General features: G+C 37.8%; 2 protein-coding genes across 2 annotated transcripts; one reads left to right on the top strand and one right to left on the bottom strand.

The window, feature by feature from the left end:
- The first annotated feature begins 651 nt into the window (after positions 1–651).
- Positions 652–2,195, top strand: LOC101306312 (protein SENSITIVE TO PROTON RHIZOTOXICITY 1-like). Its single transcript, XM_004294491.1, has one exon. The coding sequence runs from the start codon at positions 774–776 to the stop codon at positions 1,980–1,982; it is 1,209 nt and encodes a 402-aa protein (XP_004294539.1). The 5' UTR covers positions 652–773; the 3' UTR covers positions 1,983–2,195.
- A 10,950-nt stretch (positions 2,196–13,145) lies between these two features.
- LOC101295785 (pheophorbide a oxygenase, chloroplastic-like) lies at positions 13,146–19,716 on the bottom strand. Its single transcript, XM_004294454.1, has 7 exons — positions 19,185–19,716; positions 18,778–19,013; positions 18,476–18,602; positions 17,903–18,039; positions 15,120–15,279; positions 13,808–14,086; positions 13,146–13,672 (listed from the first exon to the last, which is right to left on the bottom strand). The coding sequence occupies exons 1-7, from the start codon at positions 19,614–19,616 to the stop codon at positions 13,418–13,420; spliced, it is 1,626 nt and encodes a 541-aa protein (XP_004294502.1). The 5' UTR covers positions 19,617–19,716; the 3' UTR covers positions 13,146–13,417.
- Between the last annotated feature and the right edge of the window lie 235 nt (positions 19,717–19,951).

Genomic DNA, 19,951 nt, shown 5'->3' on the forward strand with positions numbered 1-19,951 from the left:
CAGAGATGATCTACACAATATTATTTAGATACTAGACGGTGGAGATGAGGAGATTCAATCAGAAAGTGGTGCAAAAATGGAAATCCGCACCAAAACTGTTGGTGCGAATGTTCGCAGCTGAGAATGGCTGTATATATATATATATATATATATATATATATTATATTCAAACATTGCGAGCGATTGAGTGAGACTATAAGATGAATGGTGTTGCTCACCCTTTTGATAATTTCAACGGACCATGCGCAAAGATTACTATATATGACTCTTAACAAAACAATACTACCTTAAAATTTCAATTTTTCTTTATTAGACACGTAACTAATATAGTTAATCCATATATACAGGGTTCAACATGTAAGTAAATATATCTAGACTACATTTGTAGCCTTAGTAGGCGATTCATGTAAGTAAACGCATATAATTAATTCATAGCTAGCTTGTCCGAACGTGAAGAAAGTGAGATATCTGAGGGAGGTGATATATGGGGATGAGTTTATTGCTATTTGCTAAGCTTCAGTTTAGTTGACTTTGTTTATCTCTCTGCTTGCATTGGGAGAACTGCTAGGAGATCGAGCTAGCTGCTAGCATCTTTATATTATATATTACGCATATCCATATCTATATATATTATCTAGTACTTGTATATGTATGCAGAACTAGCTTTGTTTTCAATTTTTCCAAGAAAAAGATCTAAAACCAATCTAGGGGAAGATCATTTGGATACCAGCTGAGACCAGAGGAAGAGAGATCGAGGCAGATTGGAAGTGAAAATGAATATTAATCAGGGGAGCACATCAAATTGTTTCGAAAGTATGTACATGACGGATCGAGATGCAGTTTCGTCGTTTTCACTCGAACCAAACTCATCATCATCTGGTGCAGTACTATCCCAAGATCAGAATCACTCAACTTCTCTTCTCTATAGCCTCTCCGTCCTCAAGGAGAAAGTTCATCAAGCGAAATCGCTCGTCGGCGTGCTTATCGCTCCGGCAGATCATCATCAAAGTCAACAACAACAGCTTCCAGAGTCAACGACCATGGGAGCCATGGCGAGCATGAGCAATGTCATCCAAGAAATTATCGTCACGGCGTCTTCAATGATGTTCACTTGCCAGCAGATGTCCCTTGTTGCTCCAGGTAACGATACAAGATCTGAACCAAACTTTACTATTAGTACTGCTGGTCGTAGTAACACTAGAGACGCTGGTTTCTATCCAACACATGATCAAACACTCGATTGGTTTAGTACTGAGAGCTACAACGATTGTCTTCCTAGGGATGTGATCAGTAGGAGTCATAGACAGGTCGAAACGAAAGAGTTGCCTCCGAGAGTTCAAAGAAACAATGCGTTACAGGTAGAGAATCCTCCACCAGAAAACTCGAGCTACGACATTATTGAGTTGGATGCTGCTGATTTGTTGGCTAAGTACACTCATTACTGCCAAGTTTGCGGGAAAGGGTTCAAGCGTGATGCCAACTTGAGAATGCACATGAGGGCTCATGGGGATGAATACAAGACTAGCATTGCTTTGAGCAACCCCTTGAAGAACAACAATATGAACAGTGCAATGAACGTAAATGGATCGAGCAATGCTGAGTCTTCAATGAAATTGCCAAGGAAATATTCATGTCCTCAAGAAGGGTGCAGGTGGAACCAAAAGCACGCAAAATTCCAGCCTCTCAAGTCCATGATCTGCGTGAAGAATCACTACAAGAGGAGCCATTGTCCGAAAATGTACGTATGCAAGAGGTGCAACAGGAAGCAGTTTTCGGTGTTGTCTGATCTAAGAACACATGAGAAGCACTGTGGGGATCTAAGGTGGCAATGCTCTTGCGGAACCACATTTTCCAGGAAAGATAAGCTTATGGGTCATGTTGCTTTGTTCGTTGGACACACACCAGTTATAATCAATTCTAATTTTCCCATTAGGCATGGGAGAGCTGAGAGCCAAGCTGCAGCCGGCGGCCTGATGCAGTGAAATACGTACGTGGTAATCAAAGAAATGCTTTTCTTCTGTTTGTTTTGTACATTAATTTTTCAGCAAGTTGATTTCCATACTAGAATTAGGTAGTTTGTGTGCTAAGTTTAGCATTAGATACATTGTAATCAATTACAGAATGTTTAATTTCCATTCGCCTTGATCTTTATTTTCTGTGTTGAAACTTTAATTTGTTTTCTACCATTTTCGTATATCATCAAGGCGTGTTCGTGCACTGATAAAGCCCATGTATAGCAATAAATATAGGATGGATGAATAATTTGTTCTATATCTACTCTAAGTTTGTTATATGTAAACGTTGTAAACGTTGAGCATTCATATGATGAAGCATGCTACGTACTTCATTTTACTTGTTCACGTTTATTTTTATCTGCAACTAGCTAGGCTCCTACGTGTTTCAGTAATAAAAGAAAATGAGATCATTCTGCAGCTGCATGTATTATGAGTATTGATATTGAACTTGAACTACTAAGTTTATCCAAGTGTACTTGTGCTCAGCAACCCTAAAATTAGAAACCAATGAACTCGTAAACCTCATAAAATTCATAGATTTACTAATTAATCTGTAAATAACGTTTGGGAAGGCATGTGCATGTGTGTGCTGTCTTTTCTCCCGGCCCTTTCAATTTGTTTTCCCTTAAAGCAATAATATGCAATAATATATATACTGGATAGTTATATGTTTCTTCATCACAATCATGTAATATTGGATAGGAGACACACAAGGATGAGAAATTAATCAATAGCTAGTGGAAGACACCGTTTATGTTCTGAGAGTTATAGAATTATGCCCAGAGCACAAGGCCGATTTTAAGAAAATAGGATGCAGAAAGCATGATGTTCTACTCATTGTTTTTTTTTTTTTGGAAATGAATCAACTTCATTGTGGGACACAGCCCAATAGCCATTAAGGCCAACCAAACAACATAATTAATACAAGAAAACTAATCAACTACTTCAAACCCAAAAGTAGGAATAGACAGTTTCCTTGCCAACAAAAAAAGAAGAGCCACGACCAGTATGCCGTGCTCAATCTGTGATCATAGGAGGGCAAGGGAGCTCATCATTCCGGAGTACATTGGCTATTGGGTATTATGTACTGAAGACTGAAGATATCATTTTAAGGTTTAAGATATAGTATTACTACATAGACACTCAGCAGGGTAGGGTTTCTATTAAACAACCAGTTACCAGCTAGCTAGTCTAGGGCTTGAATTGACTGTGTTATCTGAACACTAAACAACCATAAGATCACAGACACTAACGGGCTACATTTAGTTGTCAATCATATATAGAACCAAACGATGTCAATGAAGAACTCTATCAGTCTATCACTGGAACAAAAACAAGAAATATGAAGATCGTTCTATTAGGGTTTCAAGAATACAACAGAGAGAGAGAGAGAGAGAGAGAGAGAGAGATAAGTTGGGATCTTGACATAGTAAAATGAAAAAAATCTTCAATATCTTGTGCTATCATAAATGGGATGTCCAATTGACTATTAATTATCTATGGTCATGGTAGATCAGTAGCTCTTCTGCATGCTTCTGTTGTTCAGGAGTGGCCTGGTAGCTAGCAAAAACTCTTCGTCCATCTGACAATTTAAGCATATTGCTCTATCTGATGTCTTCTGCAATTAATTTTAGTTGAGCTCCAAACGCATATTGTTCTATGTCAATGGTACTAATTAACCAGTTGGCTGCTTCTTGTTGGATCATAGCCTAGTTAACTTGATGGTCTTCTGTTTCTGTCAACAACCATATCTGATATGGTTGAAAGAACTTTTCTCTTTCTCTCCATCTAGTAGCACTAACAATGCTGAAAATGAGATATTTGGAGAGTCCTAGTTTTTTGCTACATGATATACCATTGTTTTAATAAATTGTGAAAAATCCTTTATAGTGACGTAATCTAGACTTTAGAAAAGAACCCCGTTAGTTATTCCCCGTTCAACCTGTAAGGGTTTCTTTATAAGGTTTTCTAGTACATATAGTTTTCCTGGTAGAGTTCCTTCACTTCCTTGTATGGCATTTGGTACGTACATATAAATCTACTTGGAGGCCTGAGGAGAAATCAGTAATTAAGCTTGAGGAGATATCTCTACCAATTAAGAGCCTATCCATCTAAGTAAGTCTTCTTCTTATCCATCATAGAAAAACCATACCCTTTCACAGCTCATATCCCTTACATAGCCGTTTTAACCAAGTGGTGGTTGTGAGGCTTTTAGGAATCGGTTTTAAGCTCTCGAGAGAACGGTTTTAAGGTATCATCTATGAAGTATAAATGGAAAAACCCTATATAACATAATCTTTAGAATGTTTATATGAAGAACAAAATTATGATCACACTTTACATATTCCTAGAGATTACAATAAACCCGTAGTAGCTTCCAAATCTTCTTGGCCCCTAGACGTGGCTGGTATATTCCTCACGAGACATATCAACATCGAACAATGCGTAACACTGACTACAAGCTTTGATGTCCTCGTTCTAGAGGCGAGCGTAGTAGACATCAGAGAAGTCACTAAGCAAACTCATCAACAAGCCAACCATAAGATCGACCAATTACAAACTAAAATCGATCATACTTCGCTATATGTACTTGAGTTCATAAATAAATCAACAAATTTTAAATTAAATTTACAGTGAGAAAGACAAAGCAATGATCAAATTTCCAACCACCTAGCAATCATTGTAACCAAACTCTGACAGTGACATTCGCAGGTTTGGAAGCTGTTGTGGCTGTTGTTGCTGCTGAATATGCCAAGAGAGTGATGGAGTGTCTTATATGGAAATAAGAAAAGAGTGTCGCGAAGCAGTCCATGGAGTACTTAAAAGTTAAAAGACATGTAATAGCATTATCATGAGAAGAAGCTAACCACTAACTATAGCAATGAAACATGTATGAGATGTTTCTAACCTAAGGATAATATTTAGGTAACTTATTGTATTTGCATGCATGATCATTCTTTCATCAACACGTACCGCTTATAATTATTAATGTTACTCTACTTCCTTGATCACTTCAATCTACTTGATCTTCAAATCTTTCTACACATATCACACTTGAGGAAGCACTTGTAATATTTTCATTTTTCCTTGTATCTTTCTTTCCCTCAATAAGTCTAGAAGGAGACACTCCACACTACCGACTGATTCAACTTGTGTTTCAAGTTTCTAAATTGAAAGATTTGATCGTTTCTGAGCGGTGTTTCACTCTACACGGTTTTGGCCGCCGTTAACACATCTAAGGTAAGGGTCAATCATTGATACTATAGGTATATTGGCTATCCCTATTCAATACAATATTTCCCAATTGCACTAGGACAAGGTGAAAAGATTCAAACTCAACATGATCAAAGGTCTGCATGATCAGTGGTATTAAAATTACCATCAATGGGATCTCTACAAGGTAATAAGATTTGAATATCTTATCTATGGTAAGTTGACTTCTCTGCCTTTTAATTTATGATTTCAGTTAAGGAAATGTAGTATATATCTGTATCTAATAAACTTCCATATATAAGGTATTGAAAGAGTTGATTGCATATTGTTTCTATCATACAGATGATTCAGCTAAGCATATGAAATAGAGTTTTATGAGTGCTTAATCATAGTGAGGTGTTATGCAAAGATATAAATGTGAGATTTGTATTTGCAGGTTTTAAGCAAGGATCAATTGGATGTTTTGGAAAGTGCAAAATATGATAGTTAGCTGATTGCATGATTTTCAAAACGCACATTGATCATGTCATTGAGTGCATTAGTCGAGGGGGAGAATTTCATTCTCTATAAATAGCTATTGTTGTAGATTGAAATCTTAAGCTTTTTGAATATTGAGAATAGACCTTCTTAGCATTGCCTCTGAGTTGATTGTTGTTCATGTTCATATTCTAAATTGCTTATAGTGTGCCTCTAAGTCTTTCTCTCTTATTTGCATATCAGATTGCTTTTGAGATTGGAGGAGCTATGTTCATATGAGGAATCTAAGAGATACAAAGAGAGTACTGGTTGAGTTGCAGAATCAGGAGAATAGCTAATAGCGTTGTAGTATTAGCTGATACGTTTCAGTTTCTCTTGTGTAGAGTTACATGGATAAATCTATTATAGAGATAGGGAGTAAGTGAGACTTCTGTGTGGTGATCTCAAGTAGTTGTGTGAAGAACTACATTGTTGTAAACTTTGATATAAGATTGAAGTAATAATCTTACTTGGTGCTTTTTCCTCAAATAGGTTTTGCACTACGTCTTCGGAATTGTTTGTGTTGATTATTTGCATACTCTTAATCCATTTTAGTGTCTTTAGATACTGTTTGCTATAATCTTTTACTATATCTTTCTTAATTGAATATGTCATAATAAAAACTAGCATTTGTTACTCATCATTCAAAGAGGTCGCATATATGATTACCTGACCAATGATGGGGCTTCCGTCCATGTGTATTATCCGGTGGTTTAATAAGAGGGGAAGGCGGGAAGTTTGACACCCAACTCACAATATTGACACCCGACTTTTTGTACATACAAGCCAAGTTTGAATGGTCCTATTACATTCAAAGAGTTCTGATTTTATTTTCTTCTTCTTTTCTTTGCTAGTTTCCCATATATTGTCTCTCCCTCTCATATAATGCAGTTTTTATGCTGTAAATCTATTCTCAAAACATAAAAAATTGGGTTGTTGATGAAGATACCTTTCTACCAAAATTTGTCTTCGAAAAAATTGTCCTTGCCAAAGTCCATTATTTACCCTTATTTTTTGTTTTTTTGTTTTTTGCAAGGGTCAAAAATCATTTACCGTGATTTGAATTAATTTGTGTGATATACAACAACTGTCTCGGTTATGCTTTTGTAGGATTTCTTGGAGATTGTTCTTGAAATGAAAGAAGGACAAATGCCGTGTATAACAATTTTCGGCCTTCAATTTACAGCAAACTCCTTCGTAAGACAAGAGTACATAATCCAATATTGGATATTCCTTTTGTTTTGTACATGTTGATTTCTCTTTTGTCTTTTCATCATTTCTTTTTCTTTTCGATGATTTCTTTTGGTTTTCAAGGACAATTCTATCCCTATACCCACACTTAGTTTTTTAAACCTCTCTCTGTTTTTTTTTATTTTTCAATCTTACCCTCAACTTATCACCATAGAGACGACTTTTTATCCGCCCAAATCATCTACGAAGAAGCTAAGAGTTAGTAAATGAGACTGTGTCCGCGACAATTCTAGATGACAACTTAATTAGACACTTTTTCTTTTCTTTTTAGAACAAACATGAACTACATACATCCTTTTTTTTTTTTGCTAAATGAAGGAAATGTAATGATTACTACATTGTTGATCTGGTTTGCAATTACTACATTTTGGATCAAATAGAGAACTTCATTAAAAAGAGCAACTAACTATTAAACATACCCACCAAGGGGTTGCTCACACAATGGAGTAGATAGATACACTACACAAAACATAACAAAGGAATGACTTAAAACATTGAATTCATGGTGGAAACTGAAAGACAGAAATACGAATTCTCATTCTACGTACTATCACGAGTGCTGAGAATCCTCTTTCTGCTGCCATGAGTGCTGTGAATCCTCCTTCTGCTGCCACGAAGATTGTGAAGATTGTGAAGATTGCGAATCCGTGGAGTAGATATGAAGAGTTGATCGTGTTACAAAGTCAGATTCAAAGATTTTTGGTTCCCAAGTTCACTCGCACATATTATCTGTACAACGCCAACATCGAGGGTACGACAAGAGGCACTCTCACTTGTTTTCCCACCTGAGAGGAGGCCTTAGTGGCAACCCGAGCTCTAAAGCCATTACCGGAGTTTCTTCAGCCTGTCAAGATAGTATATTGTGCTCCTCCCAAGAATCCTTTTACCGGGTTATTACTTTTTCTGGAGCTCTTTGTGACTTGGGTGGAATTGATACAAATACTCATAGATGAGCAAGCCGCTGACATAGAGGAGATTGTATTGTCAGTTTTCCAGCAAGTGTTCAAGACGATGAGTAGTAAGTTTGAGAAGCAAGACTTCTTCCCTGTGCTAAAAGATACTTTCGGAATCAACAATGCGAATAAAGTTGTGTTCGTGGCTGCTCCTACAAGCGGCAGTGACCTTCACTCAAACATAACAGAGTTGAGTGCTATGGCAAAAGATCTGGAAGGCGTTTTTCAAACCGTTGGATTTAACTCTAGCTCTACCGTCATTAAGTTGTTTGATGAATTTTGTAGTTTCATCAAGACAAACTACAAACGTTGGCTGAAGCTTTCAATTGCTAATTCCCGTGAATATCAGTGGTTCTGCCTCAATCATCCCGTCTCTTATGACGAGCTAGACACCCTTAGATTGTTCAACAATCTAGGGCGTCTAGCAGATAAAGCTGAACCATTAAAGTTGTCTAACAACCAAGAGTTTCAATTACACATCACGAAAAATATGAAGCGGTGGAGAGAAGATTTAGATGCTGCTCCCGATGGAAATTTTAAGAAAATTCTTGAATTTTCTATGAGAAAGAGAAAAAAAAAAAGGAAAAAACAAGGTCAACAAACTCAAGGGCGGCAACAAACTCAAACTCAAGGAGGGCAGCACACTCAAACTCAGAAGGGACATCAGACTCAAGGAGGGCAGCAAACTCAAACTCAAGGAGGACATCAGACTCAAGGACACGTGCAAACAAATTGGAAGTACGTACGATGTCCATGACCTTCCCCTATATGTTTCAAATGCGATGAAGCATTATTGGCAGCACACTGGTGCTGCCAATAATGTTGTTGCCGGTGTTGCCAATAATATTGTTGCTAGTCAAGAGCTTAACAAGTTAGAAGTTATAAACGGTTTAAATATTATTATACATTTATTGACCAACAAGTTATACATGGCATACGCGTGTGCGGTGGTGAAAAATGCATATATGCATAGTCGGTTTAGTGCATCATTTATTTTCAACAAGGACACTTAAGTATACCGAACTTTTACTTTACGAATTTGTAAATTTGTTTAGATTTCTCATGGTCCTATTGTTACAAAGAATAGTAAACTGAAATGTATGTTTGAGAAAACTTGGTATTGCAAACTAGCATTTCCTCTAAAAAAATAAAAATAAAAACCAAGTAAAAGACAAAGAGCTATTGACTGAGACTTAGATCCAAGAAAATCTTACTATAATAACAACAGTAAACACAGTAAAAACCACCAATGCACATCTTACAAATTTTCTGCCCCATCCTCATCCTCCTCCTCATTCTCTTTCTTGCTATCACCTATGCAAGTGCACTTATGATTACTTCCAGTTTGGAAATCCGAGCTAAACATTTCTTTTTATTACAAAAGTTAAACCATGTTTTTCAAGTTCTTGAAATACTTAATACTTAATACTTTTTCAAGTTACTTAATATATACTTAATATGTTTTCAAGTTCATCATACTTAATACAACCGTTGCATGCGATGCAAAGTAACATGGTGTGGGTACGCTTCAAGTGTCGAACAGTTCTCGGCAAATCGTTTTCCTCAAAATCAAAAGTGCAATACTTGCGTTTTTCTTTCCGCCATTGATCATATGTAAAAATGTCTTATGTTCTTTTAATGATAGAACAACGGTAGAGTTTATGCCCCTCGCTGCACTCCATGCCTCACCCCCTCCTCACCACCGCCCTTAACCGCCTCACTGCAACACCTTCATCAACCCTCGTTGTCTTCACTCAGTAGAGCCGCTCAACCTACTCTCGATCGAGAGGCCCCAATCCTAAGAGTATGGGGGATGTACTATTAAAAACAAGGGCCTACAAGTACTTTTCTAGCAAAAAAGAGTGTTTCGACACGAAGAGGTTTTCTAAACACTTGACAAAAAAAAGAAGCAGTTGTCGCAACACTTTAGTGATGTGAGTGTCACTAAGTATACTATAAAGTTCTCTGGAAAGCATAACTAATGGATATCTTCCCTTCCAACACTTGTGTCAAATCTTTTTAGATATATCTATAAGTCTTGCAGACTCGAGGTTTCTTCGTGCCCTTATGAATTATGACAAACATGTTTTTTTCCATCAAAAAGAATGTTTGCATACACATGGTTATGCAACTCTTCAATAAAAGATCCTTCATACTCGTACACAAAGATCACACGCCTCAAAGAAAAAACTTGAAGAGGTCCACTAGTGTGAGGCACCGCGCTTGTTGTTCTTATCAGTCTGTCCACTAGGAAATTAACGTCTATTACTATTGGTGTTTCAAAGTCTCTCAACTCGTCTAATTTACGGGCACATTAGCTTTCGTTCCCAAAAAATTTTCTTGTATAAAGAACGATCATTCTAGCACATCCCCTACCACAATAACCTGATATGTCTGTAGACGAGTCATCCAAGTGCATATGAAAATTATGGACTCTTTCTCCATTTTTCACTATTCATGAGACTTACGAAAATACAGTGGCAGCATTGCCAACATCAACAAGAGTAGGTGTCTTTTAGTTTTATAGATTACCAGTCCATTCGTTTCTTAACATACTTAACCATCGGCAAACACCCCAATTTGATTATTTGTATAAACTTTTGATTCTTTTCGCTCTTTAAATCTCATACTTCCTCTTGTTATTTGGACATTAGATAAAGGTGGTTAACGTTTTAATTAATGATGGTCATATTAGGTACTTTAAAAAATTTAAGCTCTCAAACAACATTTGGTCATATTAATAAAAGATATATTGATCACGTTGCAATCCAAATCCTGCTTTATACGATAGTGTTGTCCGCCTTATAGAAGTATCGTATGGATTTATGCTTCTTTCCAGCAATCCACTCTAAATATATCAAAAATAGCCTTCAGTTTTTAGATGAAAGCGATAACATGTTGCCATCATTGTAGTAAGAGTAGCGTTCTTCGTAACATCCTCAAGCTTATTGTGTTAATGGGCAACAAATTGCTTGCTAGTTTTGGACTAATTAGAGGAACAAAAAAAAATAGCGCTGCCTTCTCTCCTTTGCCATTTTTAGAGTTAGCAAGTTTCTCTACCCTTTGTGGTGTGTCTCCACCCTTTTTGCTGAGTTTCTCAGCTTAGTCTCAGTTTTACAGCTTTTAGTGTCTCTTTTTAATTACATCTCTCCTTGTTCTAGCCTAATTTTTCATCAAATTTAATGAACTATGTTCACAACTCTCATACTCCTTCATCTCATACATCGAGTAGTGTTCACCTCGTTATTTAGTGACTAAAATATTCATAGTCAATCACCATTAGATATAAGGGTTAAAAACAAAACAACTCTACTTAAAATTAAAATGATTCTCCCCACCATTGGATACATCATTTACATCAAAGGGTGATTGATCATGATGGTTGCTTATACATCTTACCCTCTTATCTTCCTCCCGAATTTTCTTTTTTTCCACAATCTCATCTTCACTTTCAACAATGGAGTCTTGATAAAGATTTGTTCACTTAACTTCATACTTCAAGATTGCGGCAGTACTGACAAGCCAACATACCTTGTGGACGTTGTCGGACCATGCGTGGTGGTTTCCACCTCCACTACCACCTTTACAAAGTTCTTTGAATTGTTTGTTTTTTTCCTATACATGTGATTTTGGTGTGGAGAATGATGGCGTCTGGAAGTCAAGCTTTTGTCAAGTCTGGTTGCGAGCAAAATAGCGACCAACCTTCATGTTGCATTGATGCTATTGATTTTAGATCTAATGTTTTTTTTTCTTTTTTTTGTGCTTCGGTTTATATTTCAATTTTAATGTAGTCATTGGTTTGTCTGGCCTAAAAGAACTCCTGGTCTTTGTTTTAAAAAAAGTAATGGGTGGGTGCTATTAACACACCCATTTTTACTATTAATACACCCCATCTATGATGGAGCCAATCATGAATCAAATTCAAGTGACAAACTTGTAAATAAAATTGCAATGTGTAGATATGATAATAGATGAGGTGTGTTAATAACATCACCCAAAAATAAGTAACTCATCGATTTTTTTTTTGGATCAAAAGGTCAGACGATTTAAATCAGAGCAAGGAGTACAAAGACGATGTACCCTTGTAGAGTCGTCAGAAAATATCGTCTTTCAGAATTGCAAGTCCTATACAAGATAAAGCATAAGCTTTGAAATCTTAAGTACACCCACCTTATAGCGATTAAACACAATTATTTTACAGGTGAAATTAGGTTTCGGAGAAAACTATCAAGACTCTGTGAAAATCACTAGTTACCTGGACCATAACTCATTATAAATTAGGGGCCAAAGCCCAAATTCATCCGTTAAAGCCCAATCAGATGAAACCCTAGTTGATGCAACCCAAGCCCAAACAAGCCCAACTCCTAGAGAAGTCTTGAGAGAAACCCTAGCAACCTTCATCTTTTCCCCGCCGTCATCACCATCGGATAGCAGCGGCACCGTCGGAACCAAATCCGGAATTAGAGCTAGAGCACCACCATCCTCCCCAACAGCGGAAATATGGTGAATACCTGGTACATGCCCTCTTGCCGAGATCTGAGACGCAAAGATCTAAATTGAGGGCTCCCAACCGCCGCTAAACAAGCCACCTCCTAGCGCTCCAATCCTCTTCAACGTTCCCATTCCATACCAAGCCACAATTCGATCGGCCTGTATTGCTTCCTCCCTTGTATCAAACCCAAAGGCAAGAACAAAAAGAGAACAACCAATACATTTGTTTAGGAGATTCTAATGAACAAAGCCACCATCACCACCACAAGTTGGACTCGACATCTATCACCGCCCATATAAGGCACGATAGAGCCATCCATCACTGCCTTTGATTGGAGAAAAAGAGACTCGAGAAGAGATCTCCTTCCTCGTCAAAAGAGAATTACCGTTGCCGGTCAGTTTAGGAGTTTTGTCGACTGCTGCCGCCGCTGAGTAAAACCCATGCAGAGCTAGGGAGAGACACATCTTTTTCCTAAGTAACTCATCGATGACAAGCTTTCTTGCTTGCCCCGCTCCCCTTAGAAGCGTTAGTTGAACCGCTATAAGCTAATTTCGACCTACGTGAACACTTCAGCTAGCATTCTTGAGATATCAATACATTCTATTGACAAACATGCCAGGAATTTTGGATACAGAAATAAGGCATGGCAATTAGGACAAGTTCCAACTTCCAACTATATTTATAACAAAGGCAAAGCATAAAGCATTCATTCCAATCTAATGTATTGCTTAGATAAATAGCAAAGCTCTCATTTTAATACATATAATCAATATCTTTTCAATTGTTTTATCACCCAAATGGAGCCAATGGCTCTTCAAGTAAGGGGTTAATTTTAGACTTGAACCCTTTTGCTTATGATGCTAATACTAATAATCAACCATGATACGCTTTCAAACTACTTTCTAATTTCTAAGGCCTTACACAAAGTACGAAGAAGTCTCTTTACAGATGCAATACTACTCCCTATCTATACATCTTTATTCAATGTCAGCATGTACATAATCAACAAAAACAAAATTCTTTTCCAGTTCATGTAAAGCATAAGCTAACCCAGCACTCACTAGGGCAAACCCTGCCAAAATGATCCGTAACTTCAGATCTGAAGGGATCCCGGCCGTTGAGGTGAAAACAACTGCTGCTCCAGTTAGCAACTTCTGCCATGTCTGGAATGCTGTATAAGCTCCTTTACATGATGAACATTTAAGGGTGTGCTGCTCAAATCTGTCCAACATCTGCATAACAAAATGAAAAGATAGAGACCAATGAACCGAAACGAATTGTAAGTAGCTGTAGTAGTGATTGAATTATTTTTGTTTTTGTTTAAGATAGTGTTTTAAAGAAAGGAAAGAAATGCTGTTTTCCCAGACCTGACGTTTTGATAAGATAGTTGACGGCAACGGTTGCTGGTCACTTGTACCAAACCACTCAGGTTGGCTGTTCCCGTGCCGCCTCAGCCAATTTCGAAATGCCAAGACAAAACGATCTGCTTGTGTGGGTGTAAATGTAATTGTCGTGTACTGCTTATTAACATCACCAAATTCCTCCTTTGACTTGGATAGAAAGACCTTCTCTTGACCCTGAAGGACAATCATGTCTCCATCATACACCTTATTTGAAGTCCAATGTTCATGCCATCTAGGAATCACCTGACAGTACAAGTTAAAATATGAGGGAATCCTAGATACAAAACATTCTGTTCAAGAAAAAGAAATAACAAATAGTTGAGCATAAAGCTTAGGATTATTCGACTGGTACAGAAAAACAGAAATTATTTACAGATTTAAAACTGAAGTTCAAGTATGAGGGAAATCCTAGATTATGAGGATACACAACAATCTGTTAAAGAAATTGAAATTGAACCATATTTTGAGCACAAATATTTGATTATGCGGCAAAAAATAAATTGTTGTACAAATCTGAAACTTCTTGGTTGACACAGGAACAAGTATGGATTGTGAAAGCCGTAGAAACAGTAATAGAATAAGTAAACTTCAATATGGTTGACACATATCATATATAAGCCAATTGAAGGTCATCAAAAGCTAGGTTGAGGGATTGTATGGCATCCAATGCTCAGAATCTGGAAAGTTACCAACTGGATTCCTACTTCTATGGCTGTATAGACCTTCATGCAACTAACCAGCATTAACTAAAGAAACTAAACGTGAGGTGTTCTATGCAAAAAGTTGAGACTTAATATCTATTCAAAACCCTGTCTAAGTTGATCAAAATGTCACCTTTCAACTTGGATACTATAATCTTTCTGGATCAAGATATTCGACATTTAACAAACTAATTTTAGATTTCGCAACTCAACTATCTAAGTTCTTATTCTATAACTTAATGAAATCTATTTCTGGACTTCTGCTTCCAAAGACCAAGTGACATATCTACACCAATGGACAGCAGACTTTTCCAGCTTATGGACAATACTTTTCGAAGCTGCTAGCCTTTTTAAACGGTGTACTGCTACATAATGTAGTGGGGAAAAATTACAGCTAGTGTAAGAACTGCATTATCACCATCAAATGTATTCTATCCTCTCGGCTTACAAATGTTATCCAATTAAGTTGCAATGAGTAAAAGTTGTTTACAAAAACACAACACCCACCTGTTCTCGTTTACTAATGGGTTGTAATAAATCACAGAAAGAAAATAAAGTAACCATGAAGTTCTCACCTGCCACCAAGCAGGCCCTGGCATGCTGAACTGGAAGAAGTTTCGAGCACTACAAACAATAGAGCGAGTCTTCCCTGGTGCCATTGGAACATTGAAGGAACAAATCCATATAACCCATTTTTGATCACCAACTAGTGGAAGCTTTGTATCAATCTCTATTCTGAGTAAATAGGAATAAAAACATGATTAAATACAAGGAAGAAAATAAGTACAATTATCCTAGATATAATTATATTTTAGGCTCGATAAGCTCATCAAAAGATAAATGTTATATATGTGCTTTGTGTGTGTAGTACTTTCAACTCTCGTTCTGGTAAGTGGTAAGGCTAAAATTGTCCAGTCAAGAACAACAACTTTTATTCCATTGAAAACTACGAAGGTGTGCTGTTAAGAAACCTTCTCCAAGAATTTTGTTAACTCTCGATGAAGAATGATTCACACTGTCAGTGGTTTTGCACATCAGATACCAATGAGAGATGGTGGACAAAAGAATGATTCACACTGTCAGTGGTTTTGCACATCAGACACCAATGAGAGATGGTGGACAAAAGAAGGGTTTCTCCTCTGACCCATATCATAAGTATTCAACTTCCCACAGCCAAAAATCCAACACACACCTGATGCCTTGGGAATTACTTTACCCTTCAAATTTACTGAGAATGAGAAGGGTTGCCCACCAGATGTCTACAGTAGAATACAAGAAAATTTTCCTTTGAAAAACCGACCCCCTCCCCCTTGAAACCAGCACCACATTCTCAGGCTGAAATGATGAACACAAGCATTTTCGGATCTCCCTATCATTCAAATTCCTAGAAAACCCAAAATCTAATGGAGAAATTTGTGCACACCCTGGAAATTGATTTACTGAGACAATCTATATAGCCTGAATAAGGAATGACAAAATGCCTTTTCTCTAACCAACTTTCTTCCCAGATACATGACACATATAACAAAATGCTTTCAGCCCATATTTATTTCTAATGACGCCATACAATAAGAACCTCTCTCTTCTTGAAATATCAATGACCATTTTCAAAGTAAGCCTCATTTATCCTCACCAAAGTCCCCACACCCAAACTGCCTCTCTTCTTCACTTAGATACCACATCCTTATTGATTTATACATATTTTCCATCATCCGCCTCCGATAAAAAGACTTCATCAATCTCTCGATATGTCTAGCTACTCCACAAGGGATCCAAAAAGAGAAATAAAACAGATTGACACACTGCTTATAACTGACTGCATCAAAGGCTCTACTCCAATCTAGAAACCTTCTTCTCCAATTTATTCACCATAGCATCCCAAAAGTGCAGTGCCCTAGTTTTACCACCAAGTGGCAGCCCTAGTCTTTCAGTAGCCAACTCTCATAAATCCCAAATGAGATGCTAAGCCCTCCACCTTCATGAATATTAATAGCAGCAATGAAATACCCTATTGCTTCTTAGTCCAGTGAATATGCGAAAAGATTCAATATTAGAAGATCACACAAATACTGCTCTCCATCAAAAAAAAAAAATGTACCATCAGCGACTGAGATGCAAAATCCTGGCTACTTGTCTGCCAAGGATCAGTCCTTCTACTGACTGCACCTCCCTGGCTCTATCCACCATCCTACTTAATACCATCAGCAACCAAGGACAATAAAGAGGGGGATAATTCACCTTTGTTTCATCCCCCATGTGGCTTCAATGTTACCTCCTTGGCCTACCATTAATTATAACAAGCCCCCATCCATTTTCTCCAAATCTGACCAAATCCCATCTTTTGCAGCAAGAAATCAATAATACCATTCCCCATACATAGGCTTTTTGAATTCAGTGTTGAAGTCTATCCCTTTCTATCCCTTTCTTTTCCGATTTGTCTTACCTCCACCTTTAAATTCTGTCCATTGAGCATGATACTCCCACAATGGATATTAAGACTAAAGTAAATTCATTAGTGACTAAATTGATACTCCCACTTCCATGAAACTCCTCAAAACATCTATCATCGAATCTTCCCTCATAATATTCCTCCATAGTTTATGAACTCTAGTAGAAGAGCCAAGGCGACCGAACGGGCGCCCCCTAATTACTAGACCAACCTGCTGTAATAATTCTATAAACACCTAGCGAAGATATGGCAAACAAACAATACCATACCATAACCAAAAGGTACAACAGCCCAAGCAACCAGATTTATCATAAATGTAATCTTAGTTATCCAACCAAACTAGAACAACATTTGATATATTGTCCAACCCCAAGCAATCTTAGTTATTGGTGGGGGTTCGGTCTGTTAGCATCAGGGCCAGGTGACTAGTCCTTGAAACTATCAGAAACAGCCATCCTTGCCTCGTTAAAAGGTATCTCTAACCAGGTTGGCTTACTAGTCCTTTCACCATTTGTTTTCAAACCTCTTCTTGCGTAGAGCCTTTGGTAGAAGCTGATCATTCCTACCTCAGTTCTACCTTCATCTTGAGTCACTGAACCATCACCTAACTCACTTCTCTCCCAAACTTGGTTTCTCTTTAACTGTCGTGTGAAAAAATTCTGTATCCGTAGTCTATACGATTCATCCTTGTCTAGGTCATGAGATCTGCTCTTAAACCTTAGAATTTACTTGCTTAAACACCATTGTTTCATCGGGTGAATTCCCATACCCTAAAACTATGAAAATTAAGAAACTGTGCAAGACTCCATGACCAACATATTGAACTTTGACAACATTGGGTGCAAGGAAACAATGAGTTGATAGCATCTAAGTACAGTCTAGACATAATTCGAGGCTGATGAGACTTACTTATTTAAATAATAACAAGGCGCTATAAACTCAGCAGTAATCCTCGGGTTGCCCTCATTAGCTCCAGAAAAGCCCCAAGGGCCACTAGCTTCCAGTTTAAATGGCAAAGGTTTCGCTCTATCTCTCCTTCCTGTAACCTGCAGAGTGATTTCACCCATAAGCACTATCTATACCAAAAACATGTGCTCAAATTGTCGAGTAACAATGCTCCTTAGTCTATCAAGCATATTCCCAATTGTCCATTTTCTACCAACAGCCTTATTAGCAAGGTTTGGATCATAGCATTCCCATGCAAAAACACAATCCAGAGCATATGGGATTAACCTTACAAAATATACTAAAATACATACAAATTCAAAGATGGACTCAGACAGATAAGCAGTACAAGTACATATGATTACCACAGGGGCATTAATGTATAATGAGAATATTTGGTAGATTTATGCTATTACAATTCCCCAACTGCTCAGTTTACTAACCTTTACGATTACCATCCTACAAACTACTTACCTCTATCTGTTTACATAGAGAAAGAAAAGATAAAACACCCAGATATTAGATTCAACCATGTACCTTGTGATGAGCGAAGTCAATGTGGGAAGGATCAGACACATTTTCCATGAGGGTATCATAGCCGTAGAAGAGATCACGCTGGATTGTCACTGTCGAAAACTCAGGTTTGCCAAATTCATCAGGTAGCCTGAACATTAAACAAATACCAGCACATCATAATCTCATTCAAGTATTCAGGGCAAAGGTAAACTGCTCATATTGAACATTAAAATACACGTCAAACATCACAATCAAGAGTCCTAATTAAAATTATTCTCACAAATGGAAGTACAAAACAAAGAGATATATAAAGAATCAATTACATTGGAGGCTTGGAGGCATTGGCTCTTTCCCAACCATTCTCATCAGGCCAAACAAAGAGCAAGCCTTGAGACACCAGTGTCGGAAACCTTGTAGCACATGCTCTTGGAGACCGTACAGCCCGAGCTTCAGGACCTTGAGGTGAAGCCTGTGGAATCTTAACACAGGATCCACAGCCATCAAATGACCATCCATGGTATGAACACTGCAAGTTTCCACCTTCATCAATCCTCCCTTCCTGCAAAACCAAATAACCCCCAATTCAAATCATCCACAAACCACACTTCTAATTTGGATCTCATTCATAAGTTGATTCCACAATAAAAAAGAAGAAGCAAACTTGGGTTACTTTTATCTTAATCTTCCAACCTTAAACCCTAAACCCTACAGAATGAAGCAAGAAGCTTACAGACAATGGCGCGAGGCGGTGAGGGCACTTGTCATCCAAAGCCACCCATTCCTGCTTATTCCTATCAAACCACAAGACAATGTCTCGACCCAGAAGCTGAAATGGGGTAGGCAATTTAGGGTCCAAATCTTCAATCAAAGAAACTGGGTACCAATGATCTCTCCAATTGAACTTAGTTCCCGAGCTTTCATCCTCAACCTCATTCTCAAGATTGTAACTTTCCCCATCTTGTTTTGTTTTGGTGGGTTGACCTAGGTCAGTGGTCTGAGGCTGGGTTGCTACTCTTAAAGGAGAGAACCTCTTTGATCTTCCTGAAGGTTTTCGATGTGGGTTAACAGTGGAGATCAAGAAAGGGAGAGATGGCTTGAGGGATTGGGATTGTGGGGATGTGAAGATTGAAGCAGAAGCAGAAGAAGAGAGCAAGATTGCCATTATGGGTTTTGAGGGTCTTCAATTCTGAGATGAAAAAACAAAAAAAGTTTGAGTCTTTAAGAAAATGGAGATGGGAGGAGTTTGCGTGCAAGTTTGAAATGGGGTGTGGGTTTGTTCTTGTTCGTTTTTGTCAGATGCTTCTGAGGGAACTGTGGAGCTTTCAGTGGAGCCTAACGGTAATTTCAGGAGGGAATGTCGAGTACAACTACTATATAACTGTTTGTTTTTGGTGTCGTGGCGGGGGCTTACTGGTTGTGGTTTTGATGGTGTGGACTGTACCGGCCATCGGTGAAGTCACAGCCACAACTTTTGGGAGACAGTAAACCACGTTTTGA

This window comes from Fragaria vesca, linkage group LG3 (assembly GCF_000184155.1).
Source record: "Fragaria vesca subsp. vesca linkage group LG3, FraVesHawaii_1.0, whole genome shotgun sequence".
NCBI lineage: Eukaryota > Viridiplantae > Streptophyta > Magnoliopsida > Rosales > Rosaceae > Fragaria > Fragaria vesca.